General features: G+C 37.1%; 1 protein-coding gene across 1 annotated transcript in view; it reads right to left on the bottom strand.

Annotated features, from left to right (window-relative positions):
- Positions 1–5569: 5569 nt before the first annotated feature.
- LOC140239601 (dynamin-1-like protein) overlaps positions 5570–16623 on the bottom strand; it is a 33339-nt gene continuing 22285 nt past the window's right edge. The window contains 4 exon segments of the mRNA XM_072319436.1: positions 5570–7173; positions 8406–8617; positions 13511–13571; positions 16260–16460. Coding sequence (XP_072175537.1) covers positions 7117–7173; positions 8406–8617; positions 13511–13571; positions 16260–16460 — 531 coding nt within the window. The 3' untranslated portion in view covers positions 5570–7116.

Genomic DNA, 16623 nt, shown 5'->3' with positions numbered 1-16623 from the left:
GTTTTCTTTCTCGTTTTTCCTGAACAGCTTTTGCTACCTTAAAAAAAGGGGGGGGGGGGGATCGAGGGGCAGCAACCACATGCAAAAACCACTGGCATTTCTGTCAAGTGCAAATTGGTGCGTAGCATCGGAATAGCTCGAATGTCTTTCGCTTGTTTAATCTAAAACAGTGTCTACAGATGATGAAGGGTAATTTTCGAATTCCTTTCTGAGCAATACCCCGGGCAGTACCCCCTGTTGCCATGATATGAATTGAACGGCGTTCATTCATCATTTAGCAGCAGTTAAATCATCGCTGTTGTGATGTTTGCGATGCAACAATCTGAAGCTACACAGAAGCTGTGTAAAATCAGCGCGAGACTGCGACGACGAAGATTTTGGAAGAAACAAACCAAGAGTTTACACATTAATTTGTTCCAATCTAGAAGGCCGATCTTGGCTCCAAAGAAGAAAATTCTAAATCTTATATGGAGTGATATTATGGTAACAAATGTCTGATGAGAGACACACATATTAAAATAAATCAAATCATATGCAATATTATTTAACATTATGACGGCGATCAAGATTTAATGCCAATTATGTTGTCTGTAAGTCATAATTGTATGTTTCATGAGTTGAGATTATGGTCAAAATGGGGCTGTTCTTATAATACCCGTTTGTAGCATATCTAGGTAATTTTACACAAACCAGCTTGAAACAACTATTTGACCCATTATTAAAAACAGGCAAGTTGGACCCATGCAGGGTCTGCCGAACATTTTTTTTTATGTGTGTATGGAGTTCAGGGGGGGGGGGGGGGGGTGTGAGGTTGTCTGCTCATAGTGACATTGATGGTAAACACCATTCCTCCCTTCAGGGATTGGAAACGGAGAAAGGGGGTGGGGGTTCTTGGTGGTTTGCGATTTGTCATTTTCTTTATTTTCTATTTTTGTAATACTATTATGTATTATTATTATTTTGGTAACTTATGTATTATTATTATTCTGGTTACTAACCCCGGTATGTCAGTGTGTGGGGTGGGGGGTTATTGAATTCCCCCCCCCCCCTTTCATAACTCTTCACTATCTTTATCATTTTAGACAGCATCCCATTGTTTATGCAGACCGAGGGAAAATATCCCTGGCACACATTAGATTTAATCACATCCATGTCTATACTCTAACTCAATTTCTGCCATTCATAACACAACAATCACAGAAGATAAGGATATACTTCACACCCCACATATTTAAATGACTCAAATAGTAGACATTGTTCCGTTTCTCTCCTTTTTCGCATTCAATTATTTCATATATCTCTGTTTATTCATTCAAATTGGCCACACTATTGTGTGGTCATTGGCTCAGAGGTCTCGAGGGCAGTACCTTTTTGACCAGATACTCCTGTATCAACCACATGCTTGACACATAACAGTGATAAGATTAAGATACACATATCCTCATACCACAAGAATCTCCCTAAAATAGAGCAATTTACAGAATGCCACGCTCCCCCAAGACATACTTACACTGGAAGTTGGCCTAGTTTCTACAACAGGTTATTTTTTAGGTGGAAAAGCTGGGCACTAAATACCCAGACTTATCAACTGCCTAGGAAAAAGAAAAATCCAAAGAATTGATATGCATTATCATTGATAAGAGACCATGTTGTAACACATACAATTGATGATATAAAATGACTTACATTAATCACAGCTAGATAATATCACCAAACCCCACAGTAGTTTAAGAGTAGCATAGAAATCGATGCAAGACACACACAAAAATGACCAGAGCATGGGATTGATATTAAATACATACAAGAAAAATGTCCTATCTTTAACAGGAGGAAAAGTCCAACTATAGAGCACACACATTCTTAATGTTCAGAACAGCACACCATTGTAAATGTGTGTGCAGAAGCATAATATAGCTTCGAAGCATGAACTGTGAATCAACGCATTCTTGTTCACTTGTGCATTGGAGTGTAAAATGGATTGCAAATAACACACACACTTTACTGCCTTTCTGTGCTGAAATAAAAGGGTCCAACTGACTCATTTGTTCACAGCAAGCCAGCACTGCATTCAAAGTCACAGAATACATCGTCTTGTTTGGCCCAGTAAAACAGATGAGGGAAATTCCTTTGTTGTACTCTTAAATGGATAATCAAGATATAAGGTACACAGATGCTCAGTTTCAATTTCATTAAAAAGTTATTCTCTTACAGAGTTATTCTCTTCCCTCTTACTTCTCGGGAAAAGAGGACTTTCTCTTTCTGCCTTTTACAGCTGTGGTTGTTGAGTTGAAATATGGTTTCAAGATCTTACACACAAACTTGCCCTCCGCATCATCAAAGTGATCATGTTCATTGAGCAAAACAAAACAACACAACACAAAATAACAATAACAATAAAAAGTATAGTATAACTCTCTCAAAATGTATGTGCACCTGTTAATTATAGCATCTATGTCAGGGGTATGATGGTCTAAATGATGAAAGACAACAAAGAACATGAGAGAAACATTTTGTTGGTTTTATTCATGTAAAATGCTGTTTGGATCTAAAAAGAATGGAAAAATCCACTATTTCTCTCAAGGTCCACTGTGTGTGCGTATCAACTGTCACGTAGAGTAATTTTATGTTCTTGACACATCTCCCGATCTGACAATTAAATACTGTATACGCCATATATTTCGCGAGTCTCAATTTTCGCGAATCGGGAATTCCCGACGATCGTGGAGTCCTGTACTGAACGGAGAAGTGTACACACATACGTCACATTCACAATGGGTTAGAGTCAATATTTTCGCGCGTCTTTAATTTCGCAAATAGCACCCGACTCCCGAAATTCGCGAAAATAAAAACCTCGCGAAATATTCGGCGTACACAGGATACACTTTATCTTTTCATTCTTTCTGATGTTTCTTTTCTTTCCCCTCATTTCTTGTTCACCCTTAATGATCCCGTTACATCATTGGGCTGAGGTATTCAAAAGGAGAAAAGCAGGGAAATTCAATCTACACACTTGCCATGGGGAAGGTATTTCAAAAGTATGTCTTGCAGCGAAAAGAGTAAGTACCAAACTGCACGTGAAATACGTGCGATATAGTCAATACAATTTTATTTCTTTAAATAATACAATGTAGGTGTAATATAACAAATAATGCAGATTTTTGTGTCACAAGAGTATTCTTCTTTTTTCTACTCCCTCTACTTGTATGGACTTGAAGACAGTTGATTTTCAAAAAGAATACAAAAACAAATCAAAACCATACAGATACAAATGGACACTTTAAATGAGACACAAAACATTATATATATCATGTTAAAGGTATTTCCAGTATTCAAACTTTACACTTTTGTACATAAAATAAAGGACATTTTACAGGTAGGACCTAAGAGTAAATGAACATCTGCTCCACGCAAACTCCGTAATGAATCTATGTACATTGACATGGCCCCTGCATTTGCATATATCTACACTTACATTTCACAGCATGTCCAACATGCTAAATTGACATTGCACTCAATGCACTGCGCTGAACAGCAAAAGATAACAAAAAAGTACATAAATGTTCACTTCATTATGTCATCTTGCTATGTTTGTTTGTTTTTTTTTCTCTCAATTGATTTTAACCCATTTCTAATGGGAACCAGGTATACCATGGCGTCAATTCATATACCGGAACCTGGTATGACAGGTTCCCAAAATGTAGACAAGAGTGTCTGCATTTATGACCTAAATTCATATTTGTTTGTGTTACGCTGACCAGAGAAATTAAATCAATTGAAAGATTGAAGTTTCTTCTCTCAATATCTGTTCTCTTTCTGTATCAAAATTGTGTGTATTTTGTCAACTTTACATTTTTCCAATGCAGCAGTACGCTTGTTTTGCTATAAAACTTGGAAGGAGATGTACTAAGCTATGAAGGCTGAGCTCAAGAGGTTTTGACTTTCACTGACCCCATTCATGCCCTTGTAAGGGACAACAACAAAATTTGCAAGCGAATCAGTGCATGTTCTATCCATACCTCACGTCAAATCAATATTTTGCATTGTTTGATGGCACATGCAGTTGACCGTGGAAAAGGGATAAATGTACCACTTGACTGCTTTTCACACAGGTGGATTACAAACCTGTCCATTCTCTGTTGACAGTTAAAAAAATCCTGTTGGGGGGCATCGAAGGCTCTCGGAGGAACGGGTTAACGTGATGTCAGAAAAAAAAAAAATCCTAAATTAGTACACATTTAAATCCACTCGTATCTTCACAAGACTGTGCATGTGAAATGCTTATCCATAATGATCCTAAAGCCCTTGACGCCAGATATTTTTTCTTCCTTTTTTTAAATAAGAAACATGAAGAGCAAAGAGGGAGAAAAAGAGTAAGCGATGCGTGAATGTGCTTGTGTATCCAATGTGATCCACACAGGATATTTGGCATTGTCAATTCCATCAGAATTGCTGGTACACATGTACATGGCAATTCATGGTCAAGCCAGCATTAAAAAAAAAAAAGTGCTTGTCTACAAGTTCAAGAAGACAACTTCTTGTCATATGACCCATTTCCACACAAGACACTGTGAGGGATGATTCAACATCCTGATACACAGCAATACTGTTGGAAACAGTAAAATCATCCAAAAACAATGAGAGGATGCTGAGGATGTGTATACATAGCTTTGCAAGTAACATTGAAATGCATCTCATTCAAGATAGGGCAGATATCTCAAAATAACCATGTGCACTGATGTAGAGAATGTACAAGCACCAATTCAATTATCAGTCCCTTGAAAGAAAACTTTCTCAGCTTTATTAACACTTTTCAACCAAACAAATATGGAATATACTGGACACATGCTTCCCTTAATTACACTGTGCTGTCAAGGAAGTTAATATATAGAGTACAAATGACCCATTTCAGTTTATAACCTTTTTTTTTTTTTTTTTTTTTTTTGGGGGGGGGGGGGGGGGGGGGGTCTTGAAGAAGCTTAAAGGTGCATAGTCCCGGTAGTGTAGAGGGTGCTGTTGATGATACTGCCGATCACCGTTAGCACTGATACGAAGATTACCGAAGTTGAGCTGTCATCAAGAGTAAAGTGCGTAGGTGTTGCTAAATAACATTGCCTTAGTTGTCTTCTTTGCGCATCGCGCAGTCTGTGGTAATGCCAGGGTGCGTGCATATGTGCTTGTCATTATGACATCACAAAAGAAGTTTGCTAAAGCTGTCATCCCCCTCAACCGAATCATGAGCCGAACTGTGATCGGACCACTGACTACAGTGAATCGGACTTCTTTGGACTCGGGGAAGTGGGCCACAGCGTAAGCGCTAAAGAGGAGTTGATAGCGCAGGTCTCTATAGGAAACTTGCACCGTGCGCCCGCGTACGCATTTGACTAAAACACCGCGACCATGCACCTTTAACAATGTCATACAGCCAGTACTATGTTCTGTCAAGTAAAAATCTTCACAAAAGAATTTCACCAAAAAAAAGAAGAAAATTTAAACATACATGTCAAAAAAGCACAATACATCTCGACTCGAATTTAAATACCGTAAATTTTGATGCAAGAATACACTCAAACCAGTGACTCAAAGAGCAAATCATGAATTTAATGATCTTTTGCATAGATATATACGGAGATTAATATTCATGTTGACATCAAATCTGAATGTATGCAGTCAAGGTCAAGGCGGTAGTACTTTCATGGTGGGCTAGACTTTGAAGGGCTAGGGCATCCATTTTTGCTTAAGATAATCAGCCCATAATGGATGGATATGGATTAAAAATGATAAGGAAAAATGGGAAAAATTCATGGATCTAAAGATATTCTTTCAATGTGGAAAACAAAAACCCACAAATTTTCATTGTCACTATGCACTGATACAGTATGTGCACATGCTCTCAAATGCTGAATGTATCCTATGAAAATGCACATGAAATTGGCAACACATGTTGGTAAATAATCAAATCTTCCACATATCATCGCTGGTGCGCTGAATGCAGGGCTCTGCAGCACCAATTCTTCTAACAGAACTCTGCAGGGGACAGTTGGTAGAAACAACACAATAAACATTCATCTCTTCTGCATCAAACCTCAGTGTATTGAAAATAGCTAATAGCCACATTCACACGCAGGAGAAAACAATTATTTGCATTGCCATGTGAAATTTGACATTATTTGTCACCGTCCTCACACACACACAAAAAAAAACCAAACAAACCAAATCACTTGGGTTTAAATGAAACACTTTGACACTTTTGCAGTGTTTACATCTAATTCAGATTCGATTTTCAAAAACTGTTAATTTGGGTGCATGTGAACGGGACTACTTATACATAGGTTATTTTTTTTTAATGCATGCTTTGGACATGACACTGAGAACTAGCCCATCCACTCAATGAGAGTTCCTCCTATAGATAGATGGAAGAACTTAGGTACTTAAGGTATCTTTTGTTTTTCTTCTTTTTGAGATGCAGCTTGTGATTCTGAACAATCAAGGCAAACAAAAGATAGACAAAGTGACAGCACCAGTTTAGAACATCTTGGCTGCGGACAAGAATTACAGTGATTTTGCAGAAAGTGGTGCCACAACTACGGTGCTTTCGACAATCCGACAAAGAAAGCTTCTTAGTGCAAAATAATCTGTGGCATATCATCTATGACTATATTGCACCTAGTACTCAAGTATTAATGGGCCAGTCAGCAGAGAAGATGGTGAAAATCACACATATCACTGGGCAACTGATGAATTAGTACAGTCTCTTTCGGACAAACTTTGGGTCAGCTACTACTCAGGTACCAGGAAAAAAAAAATGTGTCAGCGCGTCACAGCTGGGATAAAAACAACGATTTACAATGATTTATACATCAGCTTCTCACTCAACTTCAGAAACATGCTACTTTACATTCGTATCAGTGCAGAAAACGTTTTCCGAGTGGCATTGTTACGCTGCAATAACGCCATGCTAAACCGGGATAGAAACATACACATTCGTCCATAAAGACCTTGATTTCTCGTGCCAAGTCGGGGCATTACACATACCGTCTCCTTCTCGTTACATTTTAGATACATTATCATCTCATTACCTTACTGAAATTGCTCTATTTTTACCATCCAATGTGGTCACTACCAAAGGTGTGTTTCCCTGATTTCTCCAATGATTTGACTCGCCTTCTGAAGAGCCTGTTGTAGACAAACATAGAAAGAAACAAAGATGCAAGATCTAGTATACCATATGATGTTCACTTCCTAGCTATGGCAATGTGTTCTCTAGGTCTCTTTCCACTCTATTTGGAGTGCTGCTTTTATACTGTAAATCATTTGCAGCCGAAGCTGTGTGTAGTGACCTGTGACTAAAGATAGACAATTCTCTGTTGTATTACAATAGAGATGCTTCGTTTAGTCAGTCCCATAGTCCCATGCAGTCATTCACTCTCTTCTCTCACAACAAAAACTTTCATAAACAGCACAGAACATTTTATCACATTATATGTACGAACATCAAGGTCCACCATACAAAATGTCATAATAAACAAAATGGGAAATACTTAACTGAAAAAGAAAGTTGTCAAGAGACTATTTGCAAATCCTTTCTGATGGTTTATTTTCTTATTTTGATGATAGCAACATAGCACATGGCTACATAATTTGTCAAAATCAATTCAACATCTAAAATGTCAGCAGAGTGTCTACCAAACACGTGATGTCAAGGGATCCTACCTCACTTTGGCAAACCACACATTTGATTCAAGCATTGCACCTCAATTTCAAAGGCTCACTTATTTGATTCAGGCATTGATTACACATCACTATGAACAATCACATAGTTTTCTTTTAGGCACTGCACTTCATTTCGGTCAAGCACACATTTGATGCAAGCATCTTGCCTCATTCTGGACAACTGCACAGCTGATTCAAGCACTGTACCTCTTTTGAGTTGGTAAGCATGCACACCTCATTTCAGTCAAGCACACATTTGATGCAAGCATCTTGCCTCATTCTGGACGAACACAAAGCGGATTCAAGCACTGTACCTCTTTTGAGATGGTAAGCGTGCACACCTCATTTCAGTCAAGCACACATCTGATGCAAACATCACGCCTAATTCTGGACGACCACAAAGCTGATTCAAGCACTGTACCTCTTTTGAGATGGTAAGCGTGCACACCTCATTTCGGTCAAGCACACATTTGATGAAAGCATCTTGCCTCATTCTGGACAACTGCACAGCTGATTCAAGCACTGTACCTCTTTTGAGATGGTAAGCATACACACCTCATTTCCGTCAAGCACACATGTGATACAAGCATCTGGCCTCATTCTGGACGACCACACAGCTGCTTCAAACACTGTACCTCCTTTCAGACAGTATTTGCGTGCACGCCTCATCTCACCTGGAGATGAAAATAACTCACCTGGAGCATTTCCTGAGCATCTTTCCTCCTCTGGGCCATGTGTTCCGACTCGTTGAGCAGGGTGTCAATCTCTGTCTGGCGGTACAGCTGGCCCACCAGCTCGCTCTGCAGGTTGTCCCGCACGTGGTTGACCAGAAAGTGCATGATGGCCTTGGGCACACTGTCCTGGATGTTCTTGCGCACAATCAGGAAGTAGCTCTGGATGAGCCGCTCTGCGGGTCACACAGAAGATACTTCAAGTAAGCAAGCAATGCAGCTACTGTTTCGGTACTCACACATACTCTCTCTCATACACAGATGTGATGGACTGAGGTTGTGCAACCCTGTTTGTATATAATCCTCATGTTCTTCTCTCTTTATTGTCTCTAGCTCTCTTTCTCTTTGAAATGTCAATCCCTCTGCCGTTATATCATGCCTCGTTTATTTGTCTCAACCTGTGTAACTGCCAGGTGATGAAACCAACAAATGGTCTAGTGGGATTTCTGAAAAAGCACTTTCTAAAAAGGTGTCAGAGGCATTTTTGAGTAAAAGTTGGGAACCGGTCTCTTTTACCTTATTTGAGTATGCTGAAACCGAAATATCCGGTTTCCAATCCCAAGCGAAATTCACTGATCTTGACCATCTAATTTGCATAAACTTTGCATAAACTTTTATATTATTATCGAAAAAACATTCCTTTAGTTAAGAAAAAAACACGCAGAAAGAACAAACATCCCTGGATTACAAAGGGAATCATCAATTCAATAAAAAACCGTAATAAATTGTATAAACTGGCGATTACTACCCACAATACAAAACATTTTACAGATTACAAAAAGTATAGAAATATACTCAGTAATTTGATTCGTATTTCTCGTAAAATGTATTATTCCGATAAGTTTGATAATCAAAAGGATAACGTAAATGGTTTATGGGAAACTATATATGAAATAACAGGTAAAAATAATAAGGAAACATCGTCCGTTTTTTATAATGACAACAAAGAACTCATAAACCCTGATGAAATATCTGATGCTTTTAACTCATACTTCGTTAATATTGGCCCCCAATTAGCTTCAAAAATAAAAAACAAACATGTTCATTCAAACTTTACTGAATTTCTTCCACCAAACTGCGACAAATCCCTTTTCTTTACCCCAACAGATGAGGAAGAAATACTGGAGATTGTTAACAGATTAAAGCCAAGTAGATCTAGTGGCCATGATGAAATAAGTGTTTATATACTGAAGAAAATCATCAAACAAATAAACCACACCTTTATCTTACATTTTCAATCTTTCACTGTCTTCTGGAATATGCCCGAACTCATTAAAAATTGCGAAAGTAGTTCCAATTTTCAAAAGAAAAGACGACCCTTCTTTTTTAACAAATTATAGACCAATATCGTTATTACCTAGTATTTCTAAAATTCTGGAAAAAATTATTCATAAACGCCTGTACATTTTTCTTCATGTAAATGACCTACTTATACCTAATCAGTTTGGATTTAGAAAGGGCCATTCCACCGATTTAGCTATAATTCAATTGTTAGATAAGATTACTGAATCTTTTGCAAATAAAAAACATTTTATAGGAATTTTCATGGATTTATCAAAGGCTTTTGATACCATAGATCATGATATATTAATTTACAAATTAAAAAGATATGGTATTCGTGGTTTAGCACTTTCTTGGATTATTGATTATTTATCCAACAGAAAGCAATATGTACTATTTAAGTCATCTAAATCTCCGAATTCTAATATTGTATGTGGTGTTCCCCAGGGATCAATTCTTGGCCCCCTACTGTTCCTTGTATATATTAATGATATAATAAATACATCAAAAACTCTTAAATTTATACTTTTTGCGGATGATACTAATATTTTTTACTCCCATGAGAACCTCGAAACACTGTTTAATACTCTGAACACGGAAATAGACAAAGTCTCCCGATGGTTTATATGTAATAAATTATCCCTTAATGTCTCTAAAACAAATTTTATACGTTTCAAACCTACTGCTTCACAGAACATTAACAGCAGTTATAATATCAATATTGATGGATTATCTTTAACTGAAGTAAGATCTACTAAATTTTTAGGAATCACAATTGACTCGAGTTTAACTTGGAACGATCACATTCATGATATCCACACGTCTGTCTCAAGAACTGTAGGAATTTTATATCGACTGAAAAACTTCATTTCTCAAAATTCCCTGACTATTCTATACAATGCATTGATCTTACCACATATCACATACTGCAATATCGTTTGGGGAAACTGTGGCTCAACTAAAATTAATCCAATTCTTACTCTCCAAAAACGTGCTGTACGTTTGATTACCAATTCCCGTCACTTATCCCCATCCAATCCCCTATTTCATCAACTAAAAACATTGAAAATTGAGGATCTTCACACCTTTCAAACTGCTGTTTTTATGTATAAATATACATTTAATTGTCTTCCAAAAATTTTTGATGGCTTCTTCACTCCAAATTTCACCGTTCATTCATATCCAACACGTCAGTCGTCCGATTACCATCTCGAAAACCCCAGAATCATTTTAGCTCAAAAATCTTTAAAGCACAATGGACCAGATATTTGGAATTCTTTACCCCCTAATTTAAAACAACGTACGTTGTTGAACATTTTTAAACGAGAACTAAAAAACACCCTCATAATCCAGTATACTTCTGACACATAAAAATATTCATACCACCTGGTCAACAAACACTCTAAACAATGAGTTCACGGCCATAACTGAAGTAATATTCACCTCATCACACTGATACACAAAATAACACTCAACGTACAAACCAAGATTCATCCCAACACAATGCACACCGCACTGCACCGCACGCCCTTCGCACAATTACTTCCCACTCAGTGAGTGGCAAGATTTTCTTTATGTATCTCTTCGTTGTGCCCTTTGCACAATTACCCCCCACTCAGTGAGTGGCAAGATTTTCTTTATGTATCTCTTTACCTGGGGCCATCTTCCTCGTCAAGCTTAGCTTATGATGATGGTCCCCTGCATTTCATTTTTATCATTTCCTATTGCTTCCTTTCATATATGATATTCGTTCTTGAAAAAAAAAAAAAAAAAAAAAAATGTATGTAAGATCCAAACGTTACGAATATTAGCTGTGTAAATGACTATGTAAGTATTTTGTTGATTTGTGGATTTGTATTGATTTTGAAATGCAGAAATAAAAAACTGAACTGAACTGAACTGAACAAAATGGCTGCCCAGCCACAGAAATTGTAAGTTTCAGACACGCATTTTCTAGAAATTCTTTGCAAATGAACTGGAAAAAAGTGATTTGAAATCTTTGTACAGAGAACAGAATTAGCAATTTGAGGGATTAACGTTTCTCAGGTGGTAAATAGTATATTTTATTCATAATTATGCAAATTAGGACTGAAATATGCACATATATATATAAATATATATATATATTAACACTGAAGAGTAATTGTTACATTTTTTTTTCTTGAGAGGCAAATTAAACACTAAATACAGTATATAGACTTTTAAAAGGTTTTGAGGGATAAGAAAACTCCAGTTCCCAAGCGAAATTTACCGATCTTGACCATTTAATTTGCATAAACAAAATGGCTGCCCAGCCACAGAAATTGTCAGTTTCAGACACACATTTTCTAGAAATTCTTTGCAAATGAGGTGGAAAAAAAAAAGTGATTTGAAATCTTTGTACAGAGAATGGAATTAGCAATTTGAGGGATAAACGTTTCTCAGGTGGTGAGTAGTATATTTTATTCATAATTATGCAAATCAGGACTGAAATATGCAGATAGATATATATATTAACACTAGAAGAGTAATTGTTACAATTTTTTTTTCTTGAGAGGCATATTAAACACTAAATATTTAGATTTTTAAAAGGTTTTAAGGGTTAGGAAAACTTTGGTTCCCAAGCGATATTAATCGATCTTGACCATCTAATTTGTATAAACAAAATGGCTTCCCAGCCACAGAAATTGTTAGTTTCGGACACGCATTTTCTAGAAATTCTTTGGAAACGAGCTGGAAGAAAAAGTGATTTAAAATCTTTGTACAGAGAATGGAATTAGCATTTTGAGGGATAAACGTTTCTCACGTGGTAAATAGTATTATTTTATTCATAATTATGCAAATTAGTACTGAAATATGCAGATAAATATATATTAACACTGGAAGAGTAATTGCTACAATTTTTTTTTTTTCTTGAGAGGCAATTTAACACTAAATATGTAGACTTAAAGGTTTTGAGGGTTAGGATAACTCTGGTTCCCAAGCGAAATTCACAGATCTAGACCATCTAATTTGCATAAACAAAATCATTGCCCAGCCACAGAAATTGTCACTTTCAAACACGCATTTTTTTTTTTTTTTTGCAAACGAGCTGGAAAAAGTGATTTGAAATCTCTGTACATAGAATGGAATTAGCACATTGAGCGATAAACATTTCTCATATGGTAAATAGTATATTTTATTTCATAATTATGCAAATTAGTACTGAAATATGCAGATAGATATGTATTAAAGGGATCATATAGTTTTGGTTGAGATCTAATTTAAGGTTTCTAACATTTTTGGGTGAGATAATGAGAAACCTCTTGTGAAATATGAAAGAGCATGTAATTCTATGAGGAATTCAACATTTATTTGATGAAAATTGGTTTTGAAATGGCTGACATATCAAAAAGATTCTGATAAAGTGTAGGACCCACACTTTATTACATTCACTTTGTTTTACTTTGTTTTTTGATGTTTCAGTCATTCCAAACCCGATGGCGGAGGCATAAAAAGTGATATTTTAACATTTTCACTTGACCTTTGACCTTATGACTTGAAACTCTCTCTGGAGAATCTTTATTTGGTATTACATGTATACACCAAGTTTCAAGAAAAAACCTCCAGGCATTGCATAGATATATAAGGGGGAAATAGTGAAATTTTGAGTATTTGACCTTGACCTTTGACCATGTGCGCCCAAAAGTGAATAGGCACATTTTCGTCCACTCATGCATATACATACCAAGTCTCATTAGGATACAGGGATATTCCTATACATGTGACTTGATTTTAAAAAAAAGAAAGAAAAATGTTTCCATACTTACTGATCACATCTACATCCCTCTGTTCCCTCGATGACAATTTCCTAGTGGCAGGTACATCCGGCTAAGGAGAGAGTACAAGATTTCAGTTACAAGCACCTTATTCTCCGTTTTCCTTAGTTATCGGTAGTAGTATGAACCCCACAGGCTGCCCTACACTTCTGTGGAAATACCCATGTGGGCTTCCATAAACGCTTTTGGTTTATAACTCAAAAGTCAAGAATGAATAGCAGTCCTAAGTCTATGAGGGTTCCCCACTTCAAGAAGTTTGCATCTGCATTGTAGAAAGTTTTGTTCTACAAAATGGTCTCATTGGGAAAGCCAACTGGGGGGGGGGGGGGGGGAAGTTGGCCAAAAGCAAAAGAAAGAGGAAAAATAAACTAGGGTTCCACTACCTGCAACCTGAAACCTCTGACGTGCCCCTAGTCATTGCATAAGTTGTAAGCACTTTTCACAGGTGTATATAAATACTTGGCAGTCTTTACTTGCAGGGGTCTCTAGATTAGCATAGTACCTATACAACATTGATAGAGCAATAAAAAATATAATGGTTCCAGGGTTTCAAAAGGAAGAAAAAGAAAAGGTTATCAAATAGCTGTAAGAAATGAAAGGATATAAAGGCTCTGAGATTAAAGGGTCTCAAACAGAGCATTCAAAAGCTGGAGAATGGAAGAAGTAAAAATGGGAAAGCCCCAATTAATGAGAACTTTACAGGTTTTAAGAAATGAAGGTTAAACAAAATGGTTCAACGAATGAAAGCATTAAAGGCACAATTTACCTTTAGCATATGAAACAAAAACACAGCATTGGGTGCTTTAAAATAGTTCTAAAATGTGATTTAGGGATAGAAACAACCACTGTAAAAATTTGAATCAGTGTAATCGATGTCAAGTGTTGTTAAATACACAAAATATAAACAATAGTTATAATAAAAATGTTTCCAGACTAAAGCGTATACAGTTACGGTTTATTGAGAAAAACACTGATATCTCTTTATATTTTAAGCTTTATTGCAAAAATTTTATATGGTAGGATGTTTTATGATACAACAGACCTACACATATGAATCAAATGTGATGTCTTGAACATTTTTGAAATCACTGCTCCCAAAGGTAAACTGGACCTTTAAGAACAACAAAAACAAAGCCTCTGAGACTGTAAAAAATACCACACAAAGGAGAGGCTCAGACAATTTAATGGCAACAGAAAATACGCTCTAAGAATAGAAAGATTTATAAAGAAATGCTACGAGAATGAAAGGGTACTCAGAAAAGAGAATTTCAGGGTTAACAATAAGCTCTGAAGATTGATGGATCAACATAATTGATCATGTAAAAAAAAAGCCCTACAAGTTGTGAGGCTAAGAAATAGCTCGTATGAACTACTGTTAAGTTATAAGTATGAAAGGGTTTTAAAAGAAAGAGTTATATAATATTTCAAAGGGTTGTTAACTCTTTATGTGCCATGGCACATTGGTGGAAACCCCTTGTGTGCCACATTATTCAAAGACACCAACGTAGACATGCTTTGAAAAAACATGTTCTTTTTCAAATCTTTGTAACTTCTATAGATTTATGTTAAGTTGGACATGTAGTGAGCAAAGTTGTAAAGAAAAAATGCCAAGCTTTGCTTTGATGTAAATTGTATGACAAATCTGGGATTGTTTGTCTTTCAAATGACCAGTAGCGCATTACTGTAATGGCATGACTTTTGCACACAAAAAAGTGACAGAAACTGCAAAATCACACACAAATCCAGTAGGGAACATGGCTTAATAATCAATCACCACATGAAAAGCAAGCTATATGTGAGAGGAGCAAAACCGTGAGAAACGCTTTCATTGTATTGCGGCATTTGGCGATTTATCGATCGGTTTGGGTGGGTTTGTGCGTTTGAGCAGAATATGCGAAGTTGGCACGCCGTCGACTGAGTCGGATGTGCGAATGTGGCACATAAAGAGTTAAAGAAGCTGTGCAATGAAATAGTAAGGTTAAAAGAATGACAATGAGGAATGTGAGTTTAAAAAGGGGGGGGGGTACGGAAAAAAGATATTTAAAAAAAAAAGCTCTGAAAACTACACAAGACATCCAAAGGAGTTTCACAAAAACAAGAATTACAAAAGCTTCTCAAGAACTCAAGAACGGAATGTAAGCAAAAAGGTACAAGGATTTAGGGAATTAGAATTGAACAGTCTGCAACACAGACAATCAAACATAAGAGAGTACTACTTGATCTGTAGAAGATGCCATCTCTAGCAGTGCTTCCGATCTTTGGGACTTGACTCTGGAATCCTGGTTCTGGAGCAAAATGCAATCAAGTCCGTATATCCTGACACCCTAAAATGCTCCCTTCTAACAAAGCATTGATCATGCTACTCTTTCTACTTGCAGATGGAAATGTCCATTTCAACTACTTGCATTTTCTCTAACATGCTGACCCCGTGGGGTCACTCATGGCCATACTGCTTGTGGATCTGGAAGAAATGCTTTTTTAAATTAATACAGATTTGGCCCTGGGACCGTACCTCTGGGCCCCATTGGGGTCACCCGTCTAATTAGAACAACTTTTAATCCATCTGCCCCAAAGACTGACTTCTGCCCAGTTATGTAAGCATCTGATTATGCCTACCAAAGAGGAGGGCGTTTTCCGGGCATTTGCTTTGATATATGGCACAGCGTAGCAGCATATAGCAATGAAATGATACACGTAAAGCATCAAGTGTGAACGAGAAGTCGGTGTCGTTTCGACTCACCACATCTGGAAGGAGATTAATTCCCGGCATTCGCTTGTCGATCTTGGGACTGTTAATCTGGGGTGGTGTGCTGACCGACGCCAGGCTTTCGACACTGGCAGACTTGCTTGCGGGGGCTGTCCTCATGAAAGGAATCCAAGAACTACTGTCTCTACTATCACTCCGTGGAACAGCGCCCTCTTGTGTTGCAGCTTGAATAGCCTGCAAACAAGACAGAAATAGAGTTGATGCCAGGTTACAGAGCCAGTGATCACAGAGGGATTACAAATGCTAACTCCCCATTTCAAACTTGCAGTGGAGGCTTGGAACATAAACAAGTTGCATGCCACTGAAGCTATATAAGAGTTTTATATTCCATTCTCGT

This window comes from Diadema setosum, chromosome 2, assembly GCF_964275005.1.
Source record: "Diadema setosum chromosome 2, eeDiaSeto1, whole genome shotgun sequence".
NCBI lineage: Eukaryota > Metazoa > Echinodermata > Echinoidea > Diadematoida > Diadematidae > Diadema > Diadema setosum.
The sequence above is the reverse complement of the archived record's forward strand: the minus strand, read 5'-3'. Positions and strand labels throughout refer to the sequence as shown.